This window comes from Cryptotermes secundus, unplaced genomic scaffold, assembly GCF_002891405.2.
Source record: "Cryptotermes secundus unplaced genomic scaffold, Csec_1.0 scaffold309, whole genome shotgun sequence".
Taxonomy (NCBI): Eukaryota; Metazoa; Arthropoda; class Insecta; order Blattodea; family Kalotermitidae; genus Cryptotermes; species Cryptotermes secundus.
The window spans coordinates 174,791-202,455 of record NW_019723305.1 but is presented as its reverse complement, the minus strand read 5'-3'; the positions used below and the strand labels follow the sequence as shown (position 1 = coordinate 202,455).

General features: G+C 40.4%; 1 protein-coding gene across 1 annotated transcript in view; it reads right to left on the bottom strand.

The window, feature by feature from the left end:
- Window positions 1-3,760: 3,760 nt before the first annotated feature.
- LOC111861736 (myophilin) overlaps window positions 3,761-27,665 on the bottom strand; it is a 63,209-nt gene continuing 39,304 nt past the window's right edge. The window contains exons 2-4 of the mRNA XM_023846563.1: window positions 9,824-9,960; window positions 7,904-8,108; window positions 3,761-4,681 (exon numbers count right to left, since the gene is read on the bottom strand). Coding sequence (XP_023702331.1) covers window positions 4,511-4,681; window positions 7,904-8,108; window positions 9,824-9,960 — 513 coding nt within the window. The 3' untranslated portion in view covers window positions 3,761-4,510. The remainder of the gene's footprint in view (window positions 4,682-7,903; window positions 8,109-9,823; window positions 9,961-27,665) is intronic.

Sequence of the window (27,665 nt, the reverse complement as noted above, 5' to 3'; positions counted from 1 at the left end):
AACAAAAGTTACATGTCTACGAATGAAAACGTTTACGACTGCAACATGTAACTTGACATTTTGCCGCCAAACGCGGGAAAAAAAGACAATTTTCATAATTTTTCATTGTCCCATTTAACTATTCTACCATGCCGACTGCCGTATCTTTCCCTGTCCGCAGGCTACATTATCCATCGTATTCACATCACCAGTTACTTTCCCTGAAATGCTGGAAAAATATGTTTCATTGACTAGTTTAAAACAATTAACTTTAATATTTAACACGTCTGTGAAGTACGCTACAACTATTACACTGTTCTCTCCACTTGACACGCGCACAAGCGAGCACGTCCCGGTACCTACTGGTCAGAGATGTCAGAGAGTGATTATGAATTTGATCCTGCACTTCTGTCATGCGGTATCCTATCGGAGATGTTCTGTACTATTATCATTAGTATTTACGTATGCTGCTGTTATTCACTGTGAATGCCTATTAAGCAATGTTATTAAAATTATTAATTTATTTTATATTATTTTTCATTTTTCCTCACTTCCTAATTTTCGTGTCTCGAAACTAAATACGTAAGTAGTATTTCCCTGCAGAATGAACCGAAATATTATACCTTATGCGATCGTACACCTATCTGAAAATAGTTAATGTATTTTTTTGTTGTTTGCAGTTTATTTATTTATTTACATATGTATTTATATACATTTATGTAATTATTTATTTACACATACTTCTTCGTTTTTACTTACCTACATTTTACTATTTATTTGCTTACTAAATTATTTATTAATAAGTTTATTAAAAAGGTAGAGTTGTCCCTGTGCTTAACTAAGCACTAAGCAATGAAGGCGCGTGGGGGAGCAGATATATAGGTCCGAATTTTCTTGACCTCGGCACTAGTTGGAGGTGAGTGGTCAGCTTCACGCCCTTGCCGCTTTACCTCCGGGAAAAGAGGCCCCAATACCCACTGGATAGGAGGCTGGGTGGGCCCCAGAGCCGGTCTTGACTATGTGGAGAAGAGAAAATTCTTGACCCTACCGGGACTCGAACTCCTACCCTTCGGTCGTCCAGCCTATAGCCAGTCCCTGTACTAACTACGCTGTCTCAGATCCTAATAAGTTTATTATTCATTACTTTACTCTTGGTTCACCAGATAATATTGTCAGTAGCTGACAGTATATGTCATCGAAAAGCTCCACCCCCTCGTGAACTTAAGCAACAAGATATACAAGCTATGATGATAACATTTGCATGAGACGAGGGGCGAGGCGGTGGCCATAGGCTATGGCAGGGCAATTGCTGAAGATTTTTGTGGGCAGGCTGTTGAATATTTGAATTTATTTCTCAAGATATCCATTTTCTGGCAAAGGGTTCAACATTGGTACCTTCACAACTCTTTAAAGGATTGCTGTAAAAGAATGCAAAGTTGTCCCTTTGTCTAATTGAGCACTGTACCATGAAGAAATATGGAGGAATAAAGATGTAGCTCCACCATTCTTAACCTTGACACTAAATTGAGATTAGTTGTCAGCTTCAAGCTCCGGCCGCTTTATCCCCGGTACCCATTGGATAGAATGCTAGGTGGGCCCCAAAGTGGCTCTTGACATTGTGGAGAACTGACTGAGCTCTCCCAACTCCTTAAAGAATTGCTATAATGTTACAAACTACAGCCATGTTGTTTTTCTTATTGTCATTACTGTTGTAATTGTTATAATATTAATTATTATGTAATTGACCATTGGCTGTTTAGCTCAGCATGTAAATAAATAAAGAATCGAATTCTTCTAATCATCATCATCATCGCTGTTAATTTCTGTATTTGACTTCGTGCTTATACCACTGCAATATGACATACTCTTAACTAATTATAAAATTATGTTGGGCATTGTCCACTGCCTTAGCTATATTTAAAATTATTCGAAGCTAGATCTGCTTCTATATCAAGTGTAAAATGGGAAAGGGTTCCTACTCAGTTGGGCATGTTAGAACTAGTCTTGGTCACCTACTCAGCCAGTAAAAGGATTACTCCAATAGGTAATGGCCCTTTTTACTAAAATTAGAACTTGGTAGGTACCTGGTTTAAGCTGGTATCAAGTTTCTCTTCAATACTGGTATTTCATCCCCTCCCTTGCAAACACAAATCAAATAAGCTTAGTATTAATTAAATACATAGTATTTATTCAATGATTGATTTACTTTACATATGTAAAATTGTATCAAAATGTTTGCATAAAACTGAACATGATCATAACCTTTTGCATGAGAATCACTGAATTAAGTAATTAATGTTACTGATATATCTTTCGGTAGATCAGTGTAGTTACAAATACCTTCAGATTTCTATTTCAGTCTCTAAATAAAACAAAACTGGGTGTACTTACCAGATACGTTCAGCAGAAGGAATTACATGATTTGTCAATATCCATAATTTTCATATTACTTGTTAAGAAAAAATATAGCTAATGTCAGACAAGGAAATGGTGTTTTGGAATTCTGGAGGTGCCTTGTTTATATAAACTGACTAAAAGTAAAAAAGTAAAGCTATCCCTGTAACAGGCCGTGAAGGCCCATAGGGTTGTGAGACATTAAGGGTCCCACATTACCTTGACAATCGGCTCAAAGATGGCGGTAAGTTTGTCAGCCTTACGCGCTGGCCACGCTTCACTCCCCAGGAAAATTATTTAATTAATTCCTGATACTCATTTCTGTTAGAGGCTGAGTAAACCCCAGGGCCTAGTGCAGCCGGAAGCATTAGGTCAATTGAAAAAATCCAATGACCTCATCAGGACTTGAACCCGTGACCTTCCAGCTTGTGGCATAGTACCTTAAACACTACGCTACCGCATACCCCATATAAAGTGACTAACTACAATTAAAACAAACTCTTCCCTTTTAATAAATAAACAGTTTACCTTATGCTCCATGATTTTACAGATATAACCAGTTTGGCAGAGAGGCCTGAAACTAGTTTTGGCATAGTGATGTCGACCAGGCTTCAAAATTGGGATAACCATACCTTCTCTCCAGGCAGATAGGAGATAGTTAACTGACCACATATTATTGTATATGGGCAGATGGGAGAAAAGGTGAAACAGCTCCTTGTTTTGGATATTGTCAAGGCCTGAGGACATGATGTGAGATCTAATGCCAAAATAGTCTGTCCAAGCAAAATGGAGCTCTATGCAGTTCTGGGACCCAAGATGTAAAGTTTGGCAGCAGTCTTTCTGCATTGTCTTTAAAACTTTTAAAAGCAAGATCGTAACTGTTGCTACTAAAACCAGAAGTAAAATGAAATGAAAGTGAGTTTACAATGTCTACTCACAGTGCCTACCAGTGACATCAGCAAGCGAAAGGACAGCAATATTTGGTAACACCATAAGCTGTGAAACAGAAGGAAGTATGTAGCACAATGCAGATTGGTATGCTGATCCTGTCATTTATCTAGGAAGGCTATTGAAACCTTAACACCATAATCAAACCAAAATTTAAATCATGCACATTCTGAGTGCAAGGCCAGTGAGCTACCCTGTTTAGATAAATCAGTGTGATATCCACTCAAAGCATTCCTTGATCACCATGAGACTCTAAATTTCTGTTCTAACACAAGACATAATAAAACTAGTGTTAAAAGACTGTGTTACTGTACGTACCTAGAACATTGCAAAGGGCTGTACATGTTATACACAGAATGTCTCCTTAAGGATGTAGGGAGATATGAATGAAATCAGACCTTGCTTTCACGTCTCTCTGGGTAAAAATAAATTGAAGGAAAATAGTAAAATTAGTATTTATTTTCCAGTTACATAAATTATACAGTTCAAGAAAAAAGTTATATGAAGAGATCTATATTTCAACTTACATTCATAGTAAAATACGTGTATTTTTTAAATTTTCAACATTCTTATGGTCTCTACAATTTCAACAGTTTTACTTAAAATAATGTTCAGTTTTCACAGGTAGGTAGAGAGACCTTACAAAGATAGACTATACACTGTAAAATAGCTATATAAGTTGGCCACTGGCACAAAGTGAAGACAAATACTAATAAATCAACCCACCCAATTTTCAAGGAATGTCTGCGAATTGTAAGGAATGGAAAACATTATGGTGGCTTGATGAATAGTACAGGGAAGGGATTCTCTCCCTTAGAACTGGCAAAAAACTTTTAAAAATACTAAGACTATTTAGTTATTAAATATCTTAATATTGCAAGTATATTCTCTTTTTGCTCACTTCACTAACATGTTTATTTATTGGCACAAGAAAACTTTTGTGCATTCTTACATCATAAATATCAGTACCACTTCATTCTGTCCTATTTCCAACAGAGTCTATCTTCATTTCATTCTGTTAGCCAGACCATTGGCTGAACCTCACTCACCATGCATCAGGATCGTTGCATTTAACAACACAAAGTAATATCATGGAACTGCATAGTTTGTGCCCAGTTGCAATAAACACAGGTCACTGATGCACAGAAAGCAACACCCAATAGTCTGGCTGGTAAGGACAAACTGGCATTTACATATGTCGGGTATTGCCAAAGTTGATGCCACTTTGGTTGGCCCCCTTGTTGCTGCCATACTGAAGACTTATCACACCTTGACCTGCGCGCATCTGTTCTTCAGAGAAGTTACGAACATTCTTCTCAGCTTCCTTCGGACCAATGCTAGGCTTTCCATAATTACCCGCCTGAAAACAGAAATCGGACCCTGAATTTACATCTGAAATAACTGTCTTGGTAAGCCCTCTGCTTTCAACTGCCAGCTTAACACATAATGATAAGCCAATGGTTCTCAAAACTTCTGTTTATATCAGCAACAAAGATCTGATGCTGAACCAATGCAAATATAACCTTACACATTTCTGTAAAAATGTAGCTGCCATTCTTAGAAATTCCTCGATTTACATAAAGCCTTCCTGCACATATGTACAGTCCTTGGACCCAAAGTTAGTCAAAAATTACTGCAGGATGTGGAATAAGACATAAAAACATAACACTTATGTACAGTACAACTAAAGCTTTCATACAAAAAATACACAGACGATTCATATAATGCATTCAAATGTTTCAAACAGATCCATACACATACATCAGCACTCTCCACATATGCTATTTGTAAAAATCTTTGAGGAAATTATTAATCATTTTCAGACAACATAAATTCTTCAACATTGCTCCTCTCAATTGTGACTCTTCATTCATACGACTTCTGAGATTAGACAGAAGATTGTTGAAAATGTTGATGCAGCATAGTATGCACTCTTTCTTGTAGAACACGAGAGGATGGCCACTGGTCTATAAAGATGGTGCATGTTCTTTGTGTCAACACTATGGACAGCTGAATTAGTCTGAGAATATTCTTGGTCATTTACAGTGAAGCTCTTGATGAAAATATGTATTCTCATGGGAAAGGCAAGAACTCTGATCTCTTTAACAATCCTCTACATGAATTTTTAGGTTTTACACCCATCATGCTTCTAACAATTGTCCTCTGCTATGTAAATATCTTTTTGCTGTTCGATGAATTACTCCAGAAAAGTATTCTGTACTTCATTTTTAGGTTGATTGCAAAAAAAAAAAACAGATATGTAAAGCAGCTGCTGTTAACAACAAGAAAGTTAAATTTCATCGAACTCAGAGATCCTACTGATTGCCTATATATCAGGGGAAGTCCCTACACTTCCTCCAATTAACTTTCCTCGACCTTCTACCACCTTCATTTAAGCACAAGTGTCTCTCCAAAGCATTACGGTAAATACCCATCTTACAGAAAATAAAATATAAAAATTCATTATTAAATACAGTATTTCCAGTCGACACAGAAACGTGAATTTCAAGTTTTTGTGGTTCCATAAATTTGCTTATACACTAAAACCTCACTAACCTGAACCCTCTACTGTCTACAAAGCCATATTTTTTAATGTAAATATCTTATTTATGCAGAACAGAAAAGTTTCCTACGCTAGAGTTTAATGATGCAATTTCCCACTTCCTGTTGGCTTTGATAAGCATTAAAATACATCTATGGCATCTGATTTATACTGAAACCAATACAATATTCCATGTTTAATTTAAATTTTGTTTTCAATATAAACATTTTCATAAAATCTTCCTTTTTCTTTTCATCATATAGTATTTGTGTCCTAATACCATTTAAGTTAACATTTGTTGGACTGTGCCCATATTTTCTTATTTTTATTAACTTGAACGTACTAACATAACTATATTCCATAATTCATACTTTTCACTAATTCAGGCTACCCTATCCCCCTATTAGTCTGAATTAATGAGGTTTCACTGTACCTCTAAAGACTGTTTAATGTAGAATTGAAAAACAATCTACTTGGTCTACAATTTGTCCTCCAACCATGGACATTTTTCTGTATTACATTTCCTAGAAGTATACGCTACTTAGTAATAAAGTAACACATACATGTAACACAAATTTCTGATATGGATCATAAATATGAGTACTCTGTTAAAAAATATCTCTTCAGGAACACAATCCTCAAATTCAGCCTTCTACTGTGACATAGGACACTAAATAACAATTTAATATATAAAACCATCAATACAACAGACTTTTGTCCCTTTTGTTGTGAGATAGAGTCCGCAACATAAAGAACAAAAACATGTTATATTCATTGTTGTTTATAAAAGAAACTGTTACTTATTCACTTTCAACACAGACTACACAGAGCCCCTAATTTATGTGTGTTTTCTGGAATGGAACTATAGAAATTCAGGTATACCTGTGAAATTACTTCACTCACAGTTTCAAAAAGAAACAGGAAAAATGAAAAATGAAAAAAAAAAATATATCAGAATTTAGAACTGGAATGTCAGTCAGTTTTACATCACATAATCAATGACTAAGAGTATTACCACCTCATACAACATTGTTCCTTCTCCAAATTCCAGATATCACAATCTAATTTCTTCACAGAAATAAAGATAAAGTTCAGGTCCAAAGTACACATGATGTAAATAAAGGTATAAGAAATTAAGGATATTATCTGAGCAGCAGAATCCACCATCCCTACTGTTTGGCTGTAGAATGACAAGACTTCTATGTATCTATATCTATCTAGTATATATAACAAAAAATGAAATTCAAACTGCATATAAAAGATGAGTACAGGTATTGTGGTGCCAGTTAGCTGTGGCATTGAGTCTGCAGCAGCTGAAACTACAGACACTCAATTCAATTTATGCAACAGCCATGCAGAGGATGAAATCATACAGGCTGGACATAAGTTTCCCATTGGAATCAACATGAATGTCTGAGATCTGCTATAAAAAGTATCAGAATATTATTCATAATGTTGTATTTTAGCGTCCTGTTGCACTGATTTTCACTCTCTATACCAAGCTACATGTCAGGATCATCATAAAAACACTGTAAATATGTACAGTATGGAACCTATTACAGACCAAAGGCTTTCCTGATTTTGGTTCCCTTAGCCAAGAAAAATTGTAAAACATGTAAATTCAACAATTAAAAACATGCATTAATATTTCCTTTACCCAAAACATGTCTGAAGTTCAACAATGAGAGCAAGAATTATCTATCACTTTTGTCAGCAGAACAGCATTTTCAAACTTGTGGTGCAAATTGAGTGCACTACAAGACGGCCACTGTATACATATCATGTATCAGAATATTCTTACCATTATTTTAACTGCTTGCCTAATGCTATACAGCATGTCCCCTTCATATTTTAATAATATTTATGGCATTTCAATATAAATAGTGTTTCTAATTATTTACTTTGAAAAATGAATGCTGGATATTACCAATTCATATGCCATATTATCCTTAAAACATGCATATAAAACCTGCACCGCTGACATCAAAGTCACTTTCCCAGTTGTCCCAAGACACATGCAAAAGCAGTTCTGTTACTCACCTTCCTACCAAGAGACTGCAGACAAATGACAACAGAGTTAAGATTTTGTCTTTCCCACAAATCAACAGTCTGAAAGGTTTCTTGAGGTGGAACACCTAGGTCTCTGGCTGCTTCAAGGAATACGTTGATGTTTTCCATACACTTAAATGCCATAGTGCTTTGATTAATTTTCTTCGCTGATCCTGGTTTGATGCAGTTCACTAGCCTGAAATACCACATATTATGATTAGCTTCATATTTTGTTGGAAGGCACATCCACAATAATGGTACCAACAGAAATAATTCTATTAGCACTAGTGAAGAGGAATAAATTAAAATAAGTAACAGAAATATAGTTATCAAAGTTCTCTTCCAAAAAAGCTTTCTGGAGTATATAACTTCCCATCAGTCCAATATTATCCCTGTTTTAAGCAAAGCTTAGACAGCTCCATCCAACCTTAAAAATGGTGTCTCTTTAAGAAATCTAGTCAAAACAACTACAACTTTTATGTGAAACTTTTATCAATGTTGTGTAAAATTAGTTAAATGAACATGATATCTCTATGAAGATCAGTATTCAGTTCCCAACAAGGAGTATAAATAGGAGTGAGAAATTCAGCAGAACTCCTGGATTCATTCATTTTATTTTCTTCGAGGAATCCATAACAGTGATCATCACCTAGGATGTAGTAGATGTCCTCATACAATAAAATAAGATATACATAACTAAACTCAAAGAGACAGAAAGAGCAATTTTAGGTTGATAATATACTTGATGACAGCAATGCATTCTTTCACACACACATACAAAGTGCTGAGAGGAAGGCACAGAATGAATGAAGATGAATGGCACTGAACTACAGACTTATGCAGTGATCAGCAAGAAGCCAAAGCTCGGGCTGGAAAGAATTTTGAGGCTATCATCAATATTAGGCTACCTTAAACTCATGGATGGCTGCTTTGTGCCATTAAGACCTTCAGAGCTGTGTGCAGACCCTTAGAACACTGGTACCCTAACTGTTATTACACTGTTGCTAGAACCAATTTTTTTATTGCTAGTGGGGTGGGACTAAGTCCCTTGTACTGTGGCCACTTCTGGTCTATTGTACCATGCTAGAACCATTACTTTCCTTCTGTCTGAGTTGCTGCTGTGCTGACATACCATAAAATCAAAGTTGCAAAACCGAAAACAAAAATGCAACATCAGCCTCAATGCATTATTACTTCCAAGAACAGTTCACATAAATGTGGAAATTTCAACTGAGAAGAGATATTTCAGTTGGCTGCATACTTGCTGAATGAGCAGGTGAAAAAGAAAGAAGATTCAAAAGACTCAGCTGCTGAATAATATTCTTCACTGTCACATCCAAGATCGTAATACAGAATCAGTCACTTAAATCTTGTGACGGTTCTCCTTTGCAAATCTAACAAGCAACAGACATATCTATATTGAAAGCGTCATTTGTGTTTTGTTCATTAGTGCTACTAAAACAAAACTGAGAAACATGTATTATGCTGTAAATTTCTTCAGCCACATATTGCTGGCGCCATTCATCCATCTCATGAAAGAACACAAAATCAGCCATCAGTTGATGTGTACAAATGGACCTACAGCAATGTAGGGGGGAAGGCAGGGATGGTAGCCCATATTAAAACCTTCACACCAAAGTAATTATTTATATTTTAGCTTGCAAAGTGAGCAAGGCACAATGATCTTCACTTCAAACCGAAAGTATTCAGTCTGATTACACCACACTTCAGCATCTTTGACTACATTCCTTTAATTTTCAGCTAATATATACAGGTGTGACCAAATTTAATTTATAATGTATGCTTTTTGTTGGCCTGTGGATTTATCAGGATTTGTTTAAAATAAGAACACCTCTGCAGAAAAAAAAGTTATGGAACACACTGCCTTTGAGCAGTTTTATTTTTGCCAACCTGCAAAGCAAGGTGCCATCCTTGAGGATCTCATAAAAATTATCCATGTCACCCGAAACACTGAAGTCCTCCTGGGTGATGGCCTTTATCCATTCCAGCGATTCTTGAGCCAGCTCTTCACTGTATTTGCTGTTTATCTGAAATTAGGAAAATAATATTAATTCATACTGAATCTACATGGCATATACAAGCAAGAACTGTTTACTATTGTAATTGTTTAACAATGTTGTTTTAAAGTTTTAAAGCCATCATCATGAATGCTGAGAGTTGCTGAGGGTTTGGAACAAGGTAGCTGTAACACATTTCAAGTCACTTGCAAATTTCCCCCACAAAAGCTTAAGAACAACCAGCAACCCGAGAGATTCGAACCATAGCCCACCTGAATGTGAGTGTAGATATTACTACTACACCAATGTGCCCAGTCTCTATACCAAGCTACATGTCAGGGTCATCATAAAAACACTGTAAATATGTACAGTATGGAACCTATTACAGACCAAAGGCTTTCCTGATTTTGGTTCCCTTAGCCAAGAAAAATTGTAAAACATGTAAATTCAACAATTAAAAACATGCATTAATATTTCCTTTACCCAAAACATGTCTGAAGTTCAACAATGAGAGCAAGAATTATCTATCACTTTTGTCAGCAGAACAGCATTTTCAAACTTGTGGTGCCTCTATCGCAGAGTGGCAGTTAAAAAAGAACCCCTTCCAGATAATTGGATTTTGAATATGGATTCCCTGTTGTTAGTATTTTCTCCCACTGTCTCCCATGCAAATTCCACATCAGCAATACTTTGAAATAGGCCACGCTCACAATTCCTCAGTTCTTGCCTAATTTATGTTGCATTCATACTTACACATTCAAAACCAAACCTTATAATGAACAGCTAATGAAGCTGTAACACTCCAAGTAGTTACTATAGGATTCTGACGATGGTGTATAACACACTGATATATTGGGTTTTCGGACTTTACCCATCGTCCTGGTTTTTAGGATAACTAATAAAAACACCACGTTTCGGAAACTGGATCTGTTTCCATCCTCAGGTGAAGCAAAACACCTATTCTGTTGGGAATAGGACGGAAACAGATCCAGTTTCCGAAACGTCGTGTTTTTATTAGTTATCTTAAAAACCAGGACGATGGATAAAGTCCGAAAACCCAATATATCACTGTAACACTCTAGATTTGCATCTGAGAAGAACCTAGTTCACATCCCAGCTGGGTTTCTAGCTAATCTTAAGTGTGATCTGATTCAATTTTCCAAGGTAAACACTGGTCTGGTGCCCAGAAATAGGCCATGACTGCTCTTTTCCTGAATCTTATGCTCTGTGCATTCATGATCACCTTCAGAGTTCATTTGACAATATATGACCCATCAAGTACAAAAGACATAGTTAAACAGTAGAAGAATCCATCGCTAATCCACAATGTTCACAGCTGAAGCATTAAAGTATATTTTCAAAATATTTACAGGGTAGCCATAAAATACCTTTTGTATTTCACTGTGTTACAATATCTTAACTATGAGACATAACTGAATGAAAAGAAACTGAGACATGAGCATATCTAGCAATGTGGCAAATATCAAAACAATTCTAAGACCAAACATTCTTTTTCTTCTGAGGCTACTGTAACAAAAAGCATTTACTTTTCATATGATTGACGCTTTGTTTCTCAAAAACCAGAAGTTGACATTTTATAACAAGAATGTACCTCTTTAGGAAATTTGTACAAACTGCTCTGAATGAAAAGTTTGCAGTCTCCTAAGACCCTTCATATCGCTTCTGGGGGTACACAGATGCCTTCATTCTGTGCATATTTATGCACATAATTAAGGCAGCTATTCACATTATTAGATCAGAAATGTTTTAATATGTTTTAGCAAAAACAGAAATTATCATTGCTGTCTTCATACCTCCCACATTACAAGGGGTGCATATGTGGAAATTTACTAACACAAATTCTAAAATGTGTTCTCATTTTCACTTTTGCTTCATTCAACTGCATATCACAGTTATGAAAATATGACACTATGAATCGCCAAACACAATGTGGACAATCTGTATATTGTAGTAATAATTTTAATACTAACTTTCCCCAAAATGACTCAGACAGCATAGACATGAAACATTCCAAATGATTCTCTCTGCCAGAATGTCTCAGTTAAGGTGAACTGATTACCAGATTCCACAAAATTTCACTGATATTGGTTCACTCCCATATTACTCTGAATGGTTTGGTTTCCACTTCACTAAATGCTGATTAGATAACTAGCCAAATATTGGCTGATACCTTCACTGTAACTACAGATTGAACATCCATACAGAAGATGTATTATTCAAGCAAAATAATTCTGCAAGTGGTGTGCTAGGTTAGGTCATTCAGTACAATGACTAGGGTACAGACTGGGCAAGTGATGAATCAGCACAAGCAGGACAGTTTTCCATTGCATCCTGACTGCCTCTGGGGCTCACCTAGCCTCCTATCTGATGGGTACTGGTAGCTGCTTACTGGGGGAAAGCAGCCAGGGCATATCTATCCATTCAGTTCAATTTATTGTCAAAGTTAAAAATGCATGCAGCTATACATCCACTCCCTCACACATCTTCATGGTGTGGTATTCAATCAAACACAAGGACCTCACCTTTTTAATTCTGTCAATCCTATGAACCATATGTGTGAAAGAAAAACACTAAACTAGCTACGGCAGGCACGAGGTTTAAAATAATTAATTCAATTAAATCAGTGTAATGTAACAATGTTAGAAATAGGACAAAATTATTCCTGTACCTAACTACTTAACCACTATGCCCAATGCGGGAGCCGGAGGTACAGCTCCACCATTCTTAACCTTGACACTAGATGGAGCTGTCAGCTTTACACCCCAATCGTTTTACACCCAGGGACTGTGGAGGCTACTGGATACAAGGCTTGGTGGGCCATGAAGCTACCTGCGGAGAAGAGAAAATATTTTGCACCTACCAGGAATCGAACCTCGATTCATCGGTCATCCAGCCTGTATCCTAGTTGGTGTACCGACTCAGCTATCCTGGCTCGTTACTGTTTATGTGCAAACAGGATGAGTGAAAAAGATGGAGGAAAGGAGAATTTTCTGGGAGCCTGGATATCTACATATACTGGTGTACTTAAAAGTTAAACATGCAAGGGATAAATTCCCCATCGAAACAGTGGAGAATTAATAATAATGTGCATTGAGATGGGCTAAAATACCAAAATGTATTATGTGCGTGCGTGCGCGCATGTGTGTGCGTCCATCAATGAATGCAAGACTTGCACTAAATTAGAAGAGGCTTCATAATCCTCCTCCTTAAATAACCAACTTAAGGAAATTATCAAGATTTACATTCGCATTTATCCACTAAGAGCAGCAGCTTACAGCTCTTACCATGTGGCTCTCTTGTCTGCTGCCAAAACCTACGCCATGTGTTGCAAGAACAGATCGCCTCAGGAACTTAACTTTCTGCTGAACCCCATCTGGTTATCGGCCTTGCCACCAATCAACCACTTTCACTGGTCATCTGCAGTCTTTCAACACAGTTCAAGAATGCTAATTTAAGAATAAAAACTACTCAGAAACGTGACATGAAAGATCTATCAATAGGCCGATTCTTCAGGCTGAACGACTAGAGTTCGATTCCAGAGGTGGCAATTTCATTTTAGTTACCACATCTTGAGAGCTCTTATCCAACAGGCATCATTAGCTCATTCTCCCCAGAGGATCACGTAATTGGGGTGTTGAGTTCATCCCTCTCACTACCATCTGATCTCGAGGGCTAGAATGCGTTGGAGTTTTACCGTAATACCCTGGGGACCTGGCCAGCTGTCGGTATGCCGGCAGGCAATAGGCTGGATGGCTGGGACTCGATTCCCAGCAGGGGCAAGAGATGTCGCTCTTCTCCATAATGACCAAACCGTCTCTGGGCCCCACTCAGTCTCCTATGCAATGGATACCGAGGGCTGTTTACCCGGGGGTAAAGCGGTTGGGGCATGATTCTGACCACTCACCTCCATATAGTGTCGAGGTCAAGAATGGAGGTGCTATACATCCATTCCCCTACACGTCCACATGGCGTAATGCTTAATTAGGCACAGGGCTAACTTTACCTTTGCCTTTTATCCTTATTTCTGGTGTGTCGCTTAGAAAAGACATTTTATCTTGTGCGGTTCAGAAATGAACAACATTTTCTGCATTGTCTTGGACGGTTGGCTATTTTAGAAGTAAATTTAAACAAAGTCGCCTGCGACTTACAACCATCATCAAAACAACTTACTACTCGTTTCTTATTAACCTGTATCAAACATGGAGTTGCGGCTGGTAGCCCCTGCTTCGTATTTAGGTCAAGCTCTGAGACCGATTGTCGTGACTGGACTTCATGGCTGTCCTTAATCTCCCTTTAAGGAAAGTGACAGAAAAAGAGAAAGAATATAAAACAAGTTTTTGTTTACCAGTCAGGATTCGAATCGGGTACCGCTACCTTCGGAATGCCAATCACACTGGCAGAGGCAATGGTAATCTAAATAATTAATGGACATAGTTAAGTTTTGGCTATCCGAGCGTAACAACTCTTCCTGCGACATTTTACTGCCAGTTGGCGCAGAGGGCGCAAATCTAGGGGTGGGGGTGCTCAAATAGCGTTGCACACGTCTTTTATTTCACTGTTTGTTTCCTGTACCTGCATGGATGGGGTGGAAATGGACGATAAAGAAAAAACGATTGTGTGGTTTAGTACAAGAAAAGGGAAAGGAATATTAGAGAAAGGAGGGAAGGAGATAAAAGTAAGAAAGGGGAGTGAGATGGAATACAGTAAGACCTCACTAATTTTGACTAACTGGGTGCGATCCATTGTCCAAATTAATGAAAGTCCGAATTACAGAAGTGCTACTGAAAATATTGTGACATGTAGACCCATTGCTAGGAAACGAGTGGCAAACACGTTTCCGTAGAGATTGATTCTTGAAAACCAGCTCGGTATGGAACATGTTTCCGCAGATACGAGTGATCAACACACATTTTCTTGGATACAGATATGCTATATAAGAGGCTGTTCTGATCATAATAAAATCAGTCGTAGTCCAGTCACAATGGAACGAGTCTTAGGCAGTCATTTGTGAGTTACTGCGATTAGAAGGTTGTACAAGTGTCAATAAATCAAATCCAAATCCCTTTATTATTAGTCACGCAGCCATTGGCAAGTGACAATATGTTCAGGAAACATACAAAATGGGCTTCAAGTGCCTTTTTAGGCAATACAACTTTATTTTGAAACTTAGATTGCCTATCATAAAATAAAATTTGTCATAAAATGAAAAATAAGTTTCGACATTAGTCTTAAAATATTTCAGGTCGCGGCAACGTCATCATCAGGGCCGTAATGCGCAAAAAAAAATCCGGTGTCCGAATTATCGCGAATTTAATTAGTGAGGTTTCACGGTACTAAAAACCATTTTGTTTCCTGAGGGAATAAACTGTGTATGTGCCCAGTCACAAAAACAATTAGATATTCTTTCCTGGTTCATCAAGGTCCATCCAGAGATAGCAACCTGTCACGTCCCGCCCCCCAAAACGGCCTCAACATCGTCACTCGATACCAGATTGCATTTATGGTCCTTACACTGTGTCTAAAAATTATATATTCATAAAGACCTGTATGCATGGTTGCCTAGGAGGTTCACGTGCTCTAGAGCTAAGACATCACTTAATACTACAATTTAACTGCATTCAACCAGCAAAGAGTAACACAATTCCTATAACAAATGCTACTTCTCGTTGGACTTCAAACGAGCATTATAATAGTTCAAAATAGACTTCAAAGTAAAGCTGTCCGTAGCCGAATCGTTAACATGGTTAATGTTTCCCAGCAGAACTATATACACTGCATATCGAAGCTGCTCTTCCTCTCCACTGACCTTATCTCCCGTCCTATCAAGCATCGGGCAAAGGCCACAAGGAAGTAATTGAATTACATACAGGGCATCTCAAGAGGCGCTTGGAATATTCTTCCATTGCAGTCGGTGGACAGTTGTATCAGGAATGAACAGTTAATTGTCATATATAGTTAAGCATGGCTTTTCTTGTAGGGGCCGGGATAGCTCAGTCGGTATAGAGACGGGCTACGGGCTGGAAGGCTGGGTTTGATTTCCGGCAGGGGCAAGAGATTTTTCTCTACTCCCTAGCGTTCAAATCGGCTCTGGAGCCCACCCTGCCTCCTTATCTAATGGGTACTGGGGGCTCTTTCTCCAAAGGTAAAGCGACCGGAACATGAACCTGACCACCCACCTAGTGCTGAGGCTAAGAATGGTGGAGCTGTAACTTCAATTCCCCATATGTCTTCGTGGCGTGGTGTTTCAATGATTAAGCACAGAAAAACTTCCACGTTTATCTTACCTTTTCTTGTTGGATTATGGGTAAACAGTATGTGATAACAGGTAGTCTCGGTAGTTCCATCATCATCACCACCACCTATTATTATTACTATTATTATTATGACGCAGGTCGAACCTCTCAGATCCGACACCCTTGGGACCACACCAAAGCCGGTACCAGAGTTTTCCGAACCACGGATATTACGATACGAAGACATCTAAACACACCAAAAACAAAACAAAATCCGTGGCCTGTTGTCCGCAATGGTAGCGCCGGGAATCGAACCCGGGACCTCTGGATCTGTAGCCAGGAACTCTGACCACAAGACGACACAGGTGGTCACCTAAACACAATGCTGTTACACAATTTTAAAGTACTGGTACAGGCTCTTATAAGCATTGCTACCACCGCCCCCTGCTACACTTAGGAGCCGTCCGACAACAAAACTCGTGCCACACCATGGAACGCCGGGTTTGTGGTCTGACCAGCAGGAGTAGCAATTATTGTTGTCGTTATTGTTATTGCATCAGTAGTAAAAAGGTAAGGTTGTCCTTGTGCTTAACTAATTACGCACTACGCCCTGAATGCGTATGGGGGAGTGGGTGTGTAGATCCACATTTTCTTGACCTCGACACTTTTTGGAGGTGAGTGCATCAGTAGCAGTAGTAACATTTATTTTACAAATTTTTATACTGGCTTTTCGTACACATGTATTTTTTATTTTGAGAACTATAATATGCCCTGCACACTATACTAAGGATGTCGGTTCTCGGAAACCCCAGCGTTATTCTACCGGTCCGCGAATCATGAAGAGTCGTCTACTTTGGGTGACAATCTGCATTAGCAAATGGCGAAATGGATATCCGCAACCCGTGCTGAGCCTCTTCTCTGCATAAGGTGAACGTCTCTACAGTATCGCCACAACTATCGGATTGCACCTGCGTCTCAGAACTCGCCCGTACGTACACCGCACTCGCTGGGAAGCTGAGTGTGTTCCGACAAATTTATATTACACACTCTAAAGTAGATACCATCCACAAGCGGGGCGTGTGTGTGTGGTGGGACACAACACATAAAGACTCCCCAACCCCGCCTTCATGCCTGCTCCCGAGCACCGTCAGTACAAGTGTGCAGAAAATTTAGTTCAGTTAAAAGTTTAATACAATTACTGGATTTTGGGGCAGCATCCATTGCCCATGTTTAATTTAAAACATTTTGAAGACTGGACTCTGCCTCCGTTACTGGATAAAATGCTAGCTCTAAAAAGTTGTGACGATGGTGTATTAACACAATTATTATTTTTTGGACATTATCCATCGTCCTGTTTTTTTTGTTTTTTTTTACGTTTCGAAGACTGAATTCTGTTTCCGACCTCAGGTAAAAGCCTACTCAGTTGAGTCCAATCAATAAAGCTAGTCCTCATCTCCGGACATCAGCACTAAAATCAAAGTCTAAGTTACGTTACGACCGACGACCAATCGGCCAGTCTGCCTTTGTGCCAAGACGCATCCGGGGCCCAAGACCAGATTTTTGTTACTGTCAGACAGTTGCGGGTTTGTTCGTGTGGTGCGCCCTCTCCGACGAGAAGACGGGTCTGCGATTTACAATTTATTCTGGCCCTCGCCAGCGCAGTTAAATCAGTAGTATACGCCAACTATATTTACAATTTAATATGTCGGCATTCTACACAGTCAGCTGTCAAGAGTCTGGTTCCTTGTGGACACCTAATATTTACAGTTTTATATGCAACTCCAGCATATATGCCATATCGGCGGGAGTTAAGACAGATATTAAAAAACATACACATGAGGCCTTGCGCCTGTGGCTAGAGTCTATAAAATCAGAGTACTATCAAAACAGAAGCTAAAACCAAAAAGAGAAATTCTATGTAGTACCGAAACAAAAATACAACTTTTCCACATAATCTACACTGGACGGAGTTGTAGTTTTTTTTTATTTCTGCTGCAAGATGGGTGATGTCCAAGTTTGGCTGACTGATGGAATCAGCTACCAGAGACACGTGGGCGGATTCAGTTGTGCCCAATCGATAGAGTTGGTCCGTATCTCCGGACTAACAGGATGAGGAATAATGTCCACAAAGTCAATAACTGTATCAGTATGATATCGTCACGAACATATCTTCCTTAAAGTTAAGATTTAAACTTTTCGGTTGGTTTGTTTAACGTGCAGTTGAATGGGTCCCCTGTCAACACGGCAGACGTGGATAGCTGTGACTGTTCTGAATATCGGCACTACATACATGCTTCTGCCGATCACAATGGCCGTGCGGTCTAAGGCATGAACTGTGTTCGAACACTGGGATCGTGAGTTCGAATCTCATTCAAGGCATGGATGTCTGTATTGTGTGTACTTATTCTGTGTTTGTGTTGTTCTGTGTGTAAGTATAGTTAGTGCCTCGCAACTTTAGCCGCGCGGAAAGGTAAACGCTGCTGTGGAGCACGCGAAGCTGTACGCTTGCTGTGGTGACGTTCATAGCTATTCCCCGAGCGGAAAACATTAGCTATTACTTCCCTGGACTCACTATGAATTGTTCCATGCGATTGTCGGTGTGCCATGATAGTGACACGAACTCCACGTAATACAATCGCTATGACTGGTACCAACTAACAAGCAACATAACGTACTATACACCTGACCACACTCCAAGATGCTACATTCCAAACTGGTAGTACCCATGCTGATGTAAGCTGATAAGACTGATCCCCCGCGAGAGATAGCATCACCCCTCTACCACGACTAGAGTTTCGAGGAACTAATAGTAGAGGCATTGCAAGGGGCTGATCCCCCGTCCAAGGAGTCCTACCGATTGTGAACAGGATCAAGAAACTGAAAATGCGAAGGCCGAACAAAGGGCTGTAGAGTCATAATAATAACAACAACATATACACTTCTGGTTTGTATTCAGAGGTGCCCTGTTCAAATATTGGCCGGCACACTTTCTACCCTGACTGAGTTCCTTCGTTTTTTTCCTTCAGCCTTTCAAGACAAATGCCGAGACAGAACCTTAAATCAGGCCACAATCGCTTCCTTTCACGTCCATTCCGGTCCCTTATTCACTGTCATCTGGTCTGGTCTTGTACAGCGCGGGCTTGTGGCAATGTCGTTAAATGCACTACAAAACAGGCTACATGAAATTAGTCTGAGCCACTGTGAGCACCGATACATAAACCATGAATAAATATAATAAATAAGCATTAGCGGAAAGCCGACATGGAGTGGTCCTCCAGCTTGGCGGCGATCAGATACCATAAAAAGCAGCATTGCTATGAAAAGCTACATTGTGACCTCCAAGGATTCCATCAGGCTCAGCGCAGGGACAAGTGGCTGCATCTTATGAACACGGTAATGAACCAGTTTGATGCATATAATGCCGAGAACTTCATGACTAGCTTAGCGACTATTACCTGCTGAAGAGGGACACAGATCCGTGGTGTTGATTAGTTACCGTTAAAAATGACATAAACAAATTGTACACCACACACGTTTCTGTTTTCACAGAAATTAATACAGACTGAACGTCAAACTGCATGACCATGACATAAAACTATGGCCTACATTCTACTCGTGCATAAGGATGACACTGCATTCCTCTATGGTTTGCACACAGCCGCTACTGCGACTACAACGCACAAACACTTTCCCGTTCTGCCATCACGTCTGTTGCCTGTTGCTCAGTAGCGTCACGTGCCCACAGCCTGCCAATGTATTATATGCAACAAACAAGGCAGGGACGAACTGCTTTTGGCACTGCTGCTTATTTCTTCTTGTTAATTAAACATGATTCGTTTACTAGTCCAATGATCTAGTAGTTTTGGTAACATGCATTTCTTACTTATTTTTTATTTGGTATTTATAATTTTGGACAAACTTACACAACGAGGGGAAAGGCATGCAGCATGAATGGAAGCTATGAGACTGAATACAAAATTATACTCGGTAATCTTGAAAGGAAGAAACCACTTGGGAAACCCAGCCATATATGGGAGGATAATATTAAAATTGATTTTAAATAAACGGGATGCGTACCAGGGGCCGGGTCTTGTGCGACCACAGTAGAGAATCTTGAGTTCCACGTATTTCAACAGCTAGGCGGCGGCTATTTGTTTCTAACAACCGTTCCAATTACTTACATGACATACAGCAACTACTGTCTTAAATGAAACTTATTATCTTGTCACCCTTCTTCCTCACTACATGTTTCGGCCGTACATGGCCATCATCACGTGTTGTCTATTTTGCTAACATTCTTGCACTGTATGTCAAAGTTATATATTGCGTGTGAACGCGATATTTCCTAATCAAAATAAATTAAGCTTGGAGTTAAAATTGAAATTAATTAACATCTTAATGTAATTTCCATTGTGGTCGTCGCCCATTCATTTAAAAGATATTTGCTTGAGAATATTTCTCGTTGTTGGATTTGAGCTGCATTCCATTTGTGGCGTCGACATTATGCGTATTATTTGTGCCGTTCGTAAGGATATCGATGTTGTGTTATTATCAGTGTTGTTATGTACTCGTATGCTCCTAGATATCATAGAGAAAGTAAAGGTATCCATGTAACAGGCCGTGGAGGCCCATAGCGTTGTGAGACGTCGAGGCTTCCACATTATCTAGACAATCGGCTCAAAGATGGCGGTAAGGTTGTCAGCATTACGCGCCGGCCGCGCTTTACTCCCAAGCAAAATTATTTAATTAATTCATGGTACTCATTTCTGTTAGAGGCTCAGTCGACCCCAGGGCCACAGTGCGGCTGGAAGGATTATGCAGGGGATGGACAAAAATATGGAAACACCTCGTGAAATGTATGCCTGAATTGAAGTGTTTATTTTAGCGACGTTTGTAGGTCACGCTGTCTTATCTGCCCAACACCCCTACCTGTACAACCTCCGAAATACGTTGCAAGCTTCATTTGTTGTCGAGACAGCGTTCTGTGCAATTTTTAGTGCATCGTGTCAGAGCTAACAGAATTCGAAAGCGGGCAAATTGTTGGAGCCTGCATGGTGGGTGCTTCCGTAACCAAGGTAGCCGAGGTTTTTGGTGTTTCATGAGGCACAGTATCCAAGATTATGACCACACACAGGAGGACTGGAAAAACCGCATCCGATAAACACCAGCGTGGACGGAAATGTGTGTTGAGTGATTGAGACAGACGAACATTGCGTAGGATTGTCACGAAAAATAAGAAGACTACAGCTGCAAAAGTGACTGCTGAACTGAATGTCACGCTCACAAACCCTGTCAGCACCAAAACAGTACGAAGGGAACTTCACGAGCAGGGTATTTCTGGACGAGCTGCAATTCCAAAGCCATTCATCAGTGATCAAAATGCCACTAAGAGGAGAGTGTGGTGCCAAAGTCATAAAACCTGGAATATGGAGCAATGGAAGACGGTCATTTGGTCGGATGAGTCCACCTTCACACTGTTTCCGACTTCTGGCCGAGTTTACGTCTGGAGAACGCCATCCCAAACTTACGATCCAGATTGTTTGCTGCCAAAAGTGAAACATGGCGGGTGTTTGATCATGGTATAGGCAGACATATTGTGGCATTCTGTCGGACTCATCATTACCCTGCAAGGTCACTTCACTGTCAACGACTATGTGACCATTTTGGGCGACCAGGTCCATCCCATGGTGCAAACTTTGTTCCCCAATGGCGATGCCATTCACCAAGAAGACAATGCATGTGTTCACATAGCTCACATCGTCCAGGACTGGTTTTCTTAGCACGAAGATGAAGTGTCACGTCTGCCATGGCCCCCACAATCGCCAGATATCAATATTATTGAGCCTTTGTGGTCTGTTTTGGAGAGCAATCTGCGTGCGCGCTATCCACCTCCATCATCGATAACAAAACTTCCCGCCAATGTTTTGCAGGAAGAATGGTACAAGATTCCCTTGCAAATCATACGAAGAAGACTGCAAGCAGTTCTGCAAGCCAGAGGTTGTCCTACTCCATATTAGTCACGGTAATGTGTTTTTTGTTGGGTGTTTCCATACTTTTATCCATCCCCTGTACATAATAACAGTAAGTTGCATTTAAGACCGAAATATATTTGTACAAAAGATACATTAACGCAACAGGATGCTTGAACACAATATGCCGTAACTAACACACGCAGATAATGGACAACCAGTATCTAACCCCTGACCTGTGGGTACAGTCTTCACATTGATTGAGGTTAGCTCTTTCTGTGGGACCCAACTGAGTAGTTGTTCCCCACCCCCACTTGAGGACGGAAACAGATCCAGTTTCCGAAACGTCGTGTTTTCTACTTTCTACAATACCGGACGATGGGAAAAGTCCAAAAACCCAGTAATTCTGAACTGAATTCTCATTTTTGAGTCTTAATGTGTTTTACGTCCAGTCAATTGCACTTGTTACTTGCGAGTGTCAACATATCAAACAAATCGAAACTCAAAACTGAACACAGTATGTTTGGGTACAATACTGGCAACTCCTCCATGCACCAGATTTAACGACTATGAGTCCGGGTTCGTGACAATGTGCAGCACGTGAGCATGAAGTTCGGATTAGAATGATTAATCTTACGGTTACATAAAAGTAGACCAGCTGTCAACTTTACAAGGAACACCATACGTCTTGAAAACAGTCGCAGCTGCCCTCAGAACATGGAGAAGCAGGAAGTGCTGCTCCTTCGAAGCATTCAGTACACCTTGCCGAGAACTGAAACCCCACGTTTAATTTCTTATGCACCTTCTGTACATTACAAGCTGTAGCATACTTGGAGACTGAAACTGCATAATGGATAAGGTACGAGACGCCATTCTTCGCATCTTGCTATTCAAAGGAGTGACTGCTCTATACACACACAGTGAAGCTCACACTGGAAGTTCAACTTTCACAAACGCGCGAAAACGTCTAACGAAGGAAGGTCCTACTTGTGTGCAGTGCACACGACAGAAACAGGAACATTGTTTTCGGATGATTGTACCGTTGCCGCTGGTATACACTGGACCTCACAGTATCCCAGAATGAACAATAAAACGGTCGAGGCCAACCAGTCCTACCCTCCATTTAAAGGTACAGAACGTTGTCCCTGTGCTTAACTAATTAAGCACTACCCTATGAATGCGTATGTAGATCCACATTTTCTTGACCTCGGCACTAGCTGGAGGTGAGTGGTCAGCTTCACACCCAGGCCGCTTTACCCCCGGTACCCATCGGATAGGAGGTTGGGTGGACCACACAGCCTGTCTGAACGACGTGAAGAAGAGAAAATTCTTGACCCCATCGGGACTGGAACTCCGACCCCTCGGTCGTCCAGCCCGTAGCTAGTCGCTACCTCGACTGCTCTACCCTACATTTGCTTGTCTTATATTCGCTGGAGGATTTGTTAGAGCGAGGAAGTTTCACTTTCATGCGTCCCCTGCACAAATTAAATAAAACTGAACACATAATGGGTGCACCGGATCTGTCCATTTGGCAGTACCAAAGTTTCATCTGCTGACGGATCTGTATTAAACTTGATACTGGGGGTTTATGTTAAACGTTGCCGGTTTTATATCATTTTCGTCCATGTACGTTCGATACACGCGATAAGAGCCAAAATGAACTTCGTCTCCCCCCAAAATAAAAAGTTTGTCGTACAGAACGTTTTTACGTACTACAAGACACAGATGTTGCAGGCCTCTTCAACCTTCGTTTCAAACATTTATCGACGCGCTGTATATACAACAAAACACAAAAAAAAAAAAAACTTGCACGATGACTTCATAACTCGTATTCCTCATCAAATACGTATTATTTGAACGATGAAATCAAACACGAGACTGAGGGAATATGCAGCAAGAACAGAAGTGAAAATCATAAATCCGTTTCGCCGAAGAACCCGAATGGAAGAAACCACTCGAGAACAATACGTATATGGGAAGATAATATTATATTGATCTGACAAACATGAGAATGTTGGTTGATTTCATTTAGCTCAGGACAAGGTCCAGTGGCCAATGCAGTATGCAAACTCTCCAGAAACGCATATACCGGGGTAGTTGACACCCTCCCATACTATTTAGGTGTCGTTTGAGTGGTTCCCCAACCCGTTACCGAACCGGCCCTAACTCGGCCACCGCTCGATCCCCACTCAATCTCACGGACGCTTGTCATCATTAGCTCTTAGCATGGTGAGTGTTCCAGCAAAAGATTTTATTTCATTAATATTCACCTGCAAGAACCTGAAAAGGTTAGGGTAAAGCTGCAAGAAAGAAGGCAGGACGTTTCACTGGTAATACCAAAACAATACATCTACTTCAAGGCATTGTAAGGCTTAAGAATGGAAACTGTTTCCTCTGACGTTCGTTACCGAGTCGACCAAAGATTTCAGGGAGCCAGGTATAGCTAGGTGTACGAGGATTGCATACGAACTGACATAAAGCGGACGTCCACAACTTTCTGCACGTCTGGGTCACGCATTTAGTTGAGACGGGCATGAAATATGAACACACGCAATATTATTTTATCAAGAAACAATATAACAACCTTCAATTTAACTTGATGGCTCTGAATAAAACTAAATTTATCAAACAAATGACAATGAATGTAACCAACTTCAATTACTAAAAACAAAACAAACTCCGCAAGCGAACTATACCGACCGAGCGACTGTAGCTTGTCGGCGAAGTTAGTGCCAACTTTAGCGGATAGAGGGTGTCGCGTGGTCAGCACAACGAATCCCCAGGCTGTTCACCTCTCATGCAGAATGTACACATGCTGCCAGTGGAATCTGGCCCCACCAACTGAAGGCGTTACAGCCTGAGAGAGGCTAGGGCGACCGAATCACTGTATTTAACGATTACATCTCGTGTGGAGGAAATGCCATTGCCAACCGGTATGTCAGAGCTAGCTTGCTTTACTGTCTTAAACCATACTACTTCAGTCAGCAACCTGCTGGCCACACACACCCACCATGTCCAGAAAACGCTAACGTGCACATCCTTGCAGTAAATCAACTTCCTCCTCCGTGTGCAGGTGCGCATATTTAAACGACCGTTACTGATTCTCAGAAGCTAGGGACCCGAGTTTCACTTCACTGACACCATGCGCCACACCTGGAAACCCGCTGATACGTGCCCAACTAACTCCACTGAGAAGCCAAAAACAGCTCAGATAATCAGTAAATTCGGAAGTCCGTCGAATTCATGACAACCCGCCACTAGACCCTATTCTGAACCAGATTAATCCAATCAGCATCCTCAAATCTTCAATTTTAATATTATTCCTAATTTGTTTATGCCTAGATAGCACAAATTACACGTACCTCTTCGGGTTTCAGAACTAAAATTTTGAACGAATTCCTCGTTTGTCCTAAGCAGGCTATAAGCCACGGCCATTTGATTCTCTCTTCTTTGATCCTCCTAACATTTGGTGGAAGCGCGTTCCACAAGTTGAAAAATTATTCGAAGTTGTATCTTTGCGGGCGGTTTCACACCAACAATTTACATGCGTTCTTCATCCAGCACACCACCACACTGCCTGTCCAACCATAATATCAAGTATGTTTCAATAACGCCTACACAATTTTCTGTCTTTGGGAACAAATATCTAACCTGTCACATCTATTCGAATATGCAAAGTTGAAACCCCCGGCAGAAGCGCAAGAAAACTTTCATCTTCTGGCCTTCGAAACGCTGACTTTCCCCGAACTACACGGCGCTAAACACAAGGAGTCAGAACTCTTCATAACCATCGCTGAGAGAGCCTCAATTCCTACCAGAGGATAAGAATATTATATTTCAATGAAACCATACTGGCTGCGCGGCCTAAGGCACGAACACTGGGATCGAGGGTTCGAATACCATTGGAGGCATAAACGCAGATTTGTGTTTTTTTGTGTTGTTATGTGTAGGGTGCCCTATTCAAAAGGTCCTACCATCTGTCTGTACGATCCATGGTTTCCGGGTTAATTCTCAAAGCAGACCCAAAAAAAAAAACTCCGTGGCCTGTAGTCCGCAAGCGAACTATACCGACCGAGCGACCGCCGCTTCTCGGCGAAGTTAGTGCCAACTTTAGCGGATAGAGGGATGTCACGTGGTCTGCGCAACGGATCCCCACGGCCGTTAGTCTCGGGTTTCTATATCGGAGCCGCTCTTTCCTTGAAACAGCTCCTCAATTATCCTCACGAGGCTAAGCGGACCCCGTTCCAGACCCACCACTTCTCAGAAAATCTGGTGGCGCCGAGAATCGAACCCGGACCTCTGGATCTGTAGCCAGGAACTCTGACCACTAGACCACAAAGGCGGTATCTTCTCGCAACAGACCAGCGGGCTTAATCCGTCAAAGGAAGAAGAAAAGCAAAAACAGGATAACTGAGTATTGTGAACGACTTGCATTTTTAATTTCATGAGCAGAAGTACAACAACGAAACATTCAGCACTGCCTTTGGCAAGAACTTCCAACTCTGGTATACACCCAAGTTACCAAAATTGTGATTTCTAAACGCACATAGTTCTCATTTTAAAAGTTTGTAAACACTGGCATCTGTAGCTTGTCGGACCACATTTGCAAGGCCAGCCCCCGCGACGACTCGTTAAATTCCCTATAACTTCGTTTCGAAATCATAAAGCAGAATGTTACCAGTACAGTCCAACTTCGCTGGCCACGTCATGTCGAGTAGGATGCCAGATGAATATTTTCTGGAGCAAGAACGCCGTGGGCTGTTTCAAGTTAATTACATTAGTGTGGAAGACCAGAGGAAAGAGATTTAAATCCCAAAGGCTGGGCACGCGCATTACTGCTAAGCCAAATTGCTTCATCGCAACCATTTTCCGAGCGTTCGAATTAGCCGTGAGAGTGGTCAGTTGTGGCCGCGTACTGACATACCAAGAGCACGACGAAATAACTCGATAATGAGAGAAAAAGAGGTTAAATTAAACCACCACTGAGCGTCACTCGCCTCAAGCCCTTTCCGAGACGTCTCAATTTGAAAACAGTTGCGAAATAAGGAGGCAGCAGGAACATATAGACATTCCAAAACTGGATATCCTTGCTACATACAATCACTTTTCCTTATTACAGATGCATTATGTAAACCATGACCTAACATAGCATTAATATCAAACTAAACCTGTTCCTAATATCAATTCTTCAAGCACAACCAGTTGCCTGCATTGCTACACTCGGAACGAATCCTACTTTTAAGAATATGAAGACGACAATGAACTCAGCATTGCATAAATCAGAACCCCTACAAATTTAATCTCATTTCTTCACATTTACTGGGCTAAAGTTCGTAGCACTGGTGCATAGTGCATCATCTGCATATAACTCAATGCAACAGCCATTACGATGACAGTAGCTCATCTGGTTACGATATTATCCATCTCTTCTGCAAACCGAAAATTGATTACTGGTTCACAAGAGCCAGCCCACTGCAGCCTACCATACGCCAAATGAATCAATTTCATATCC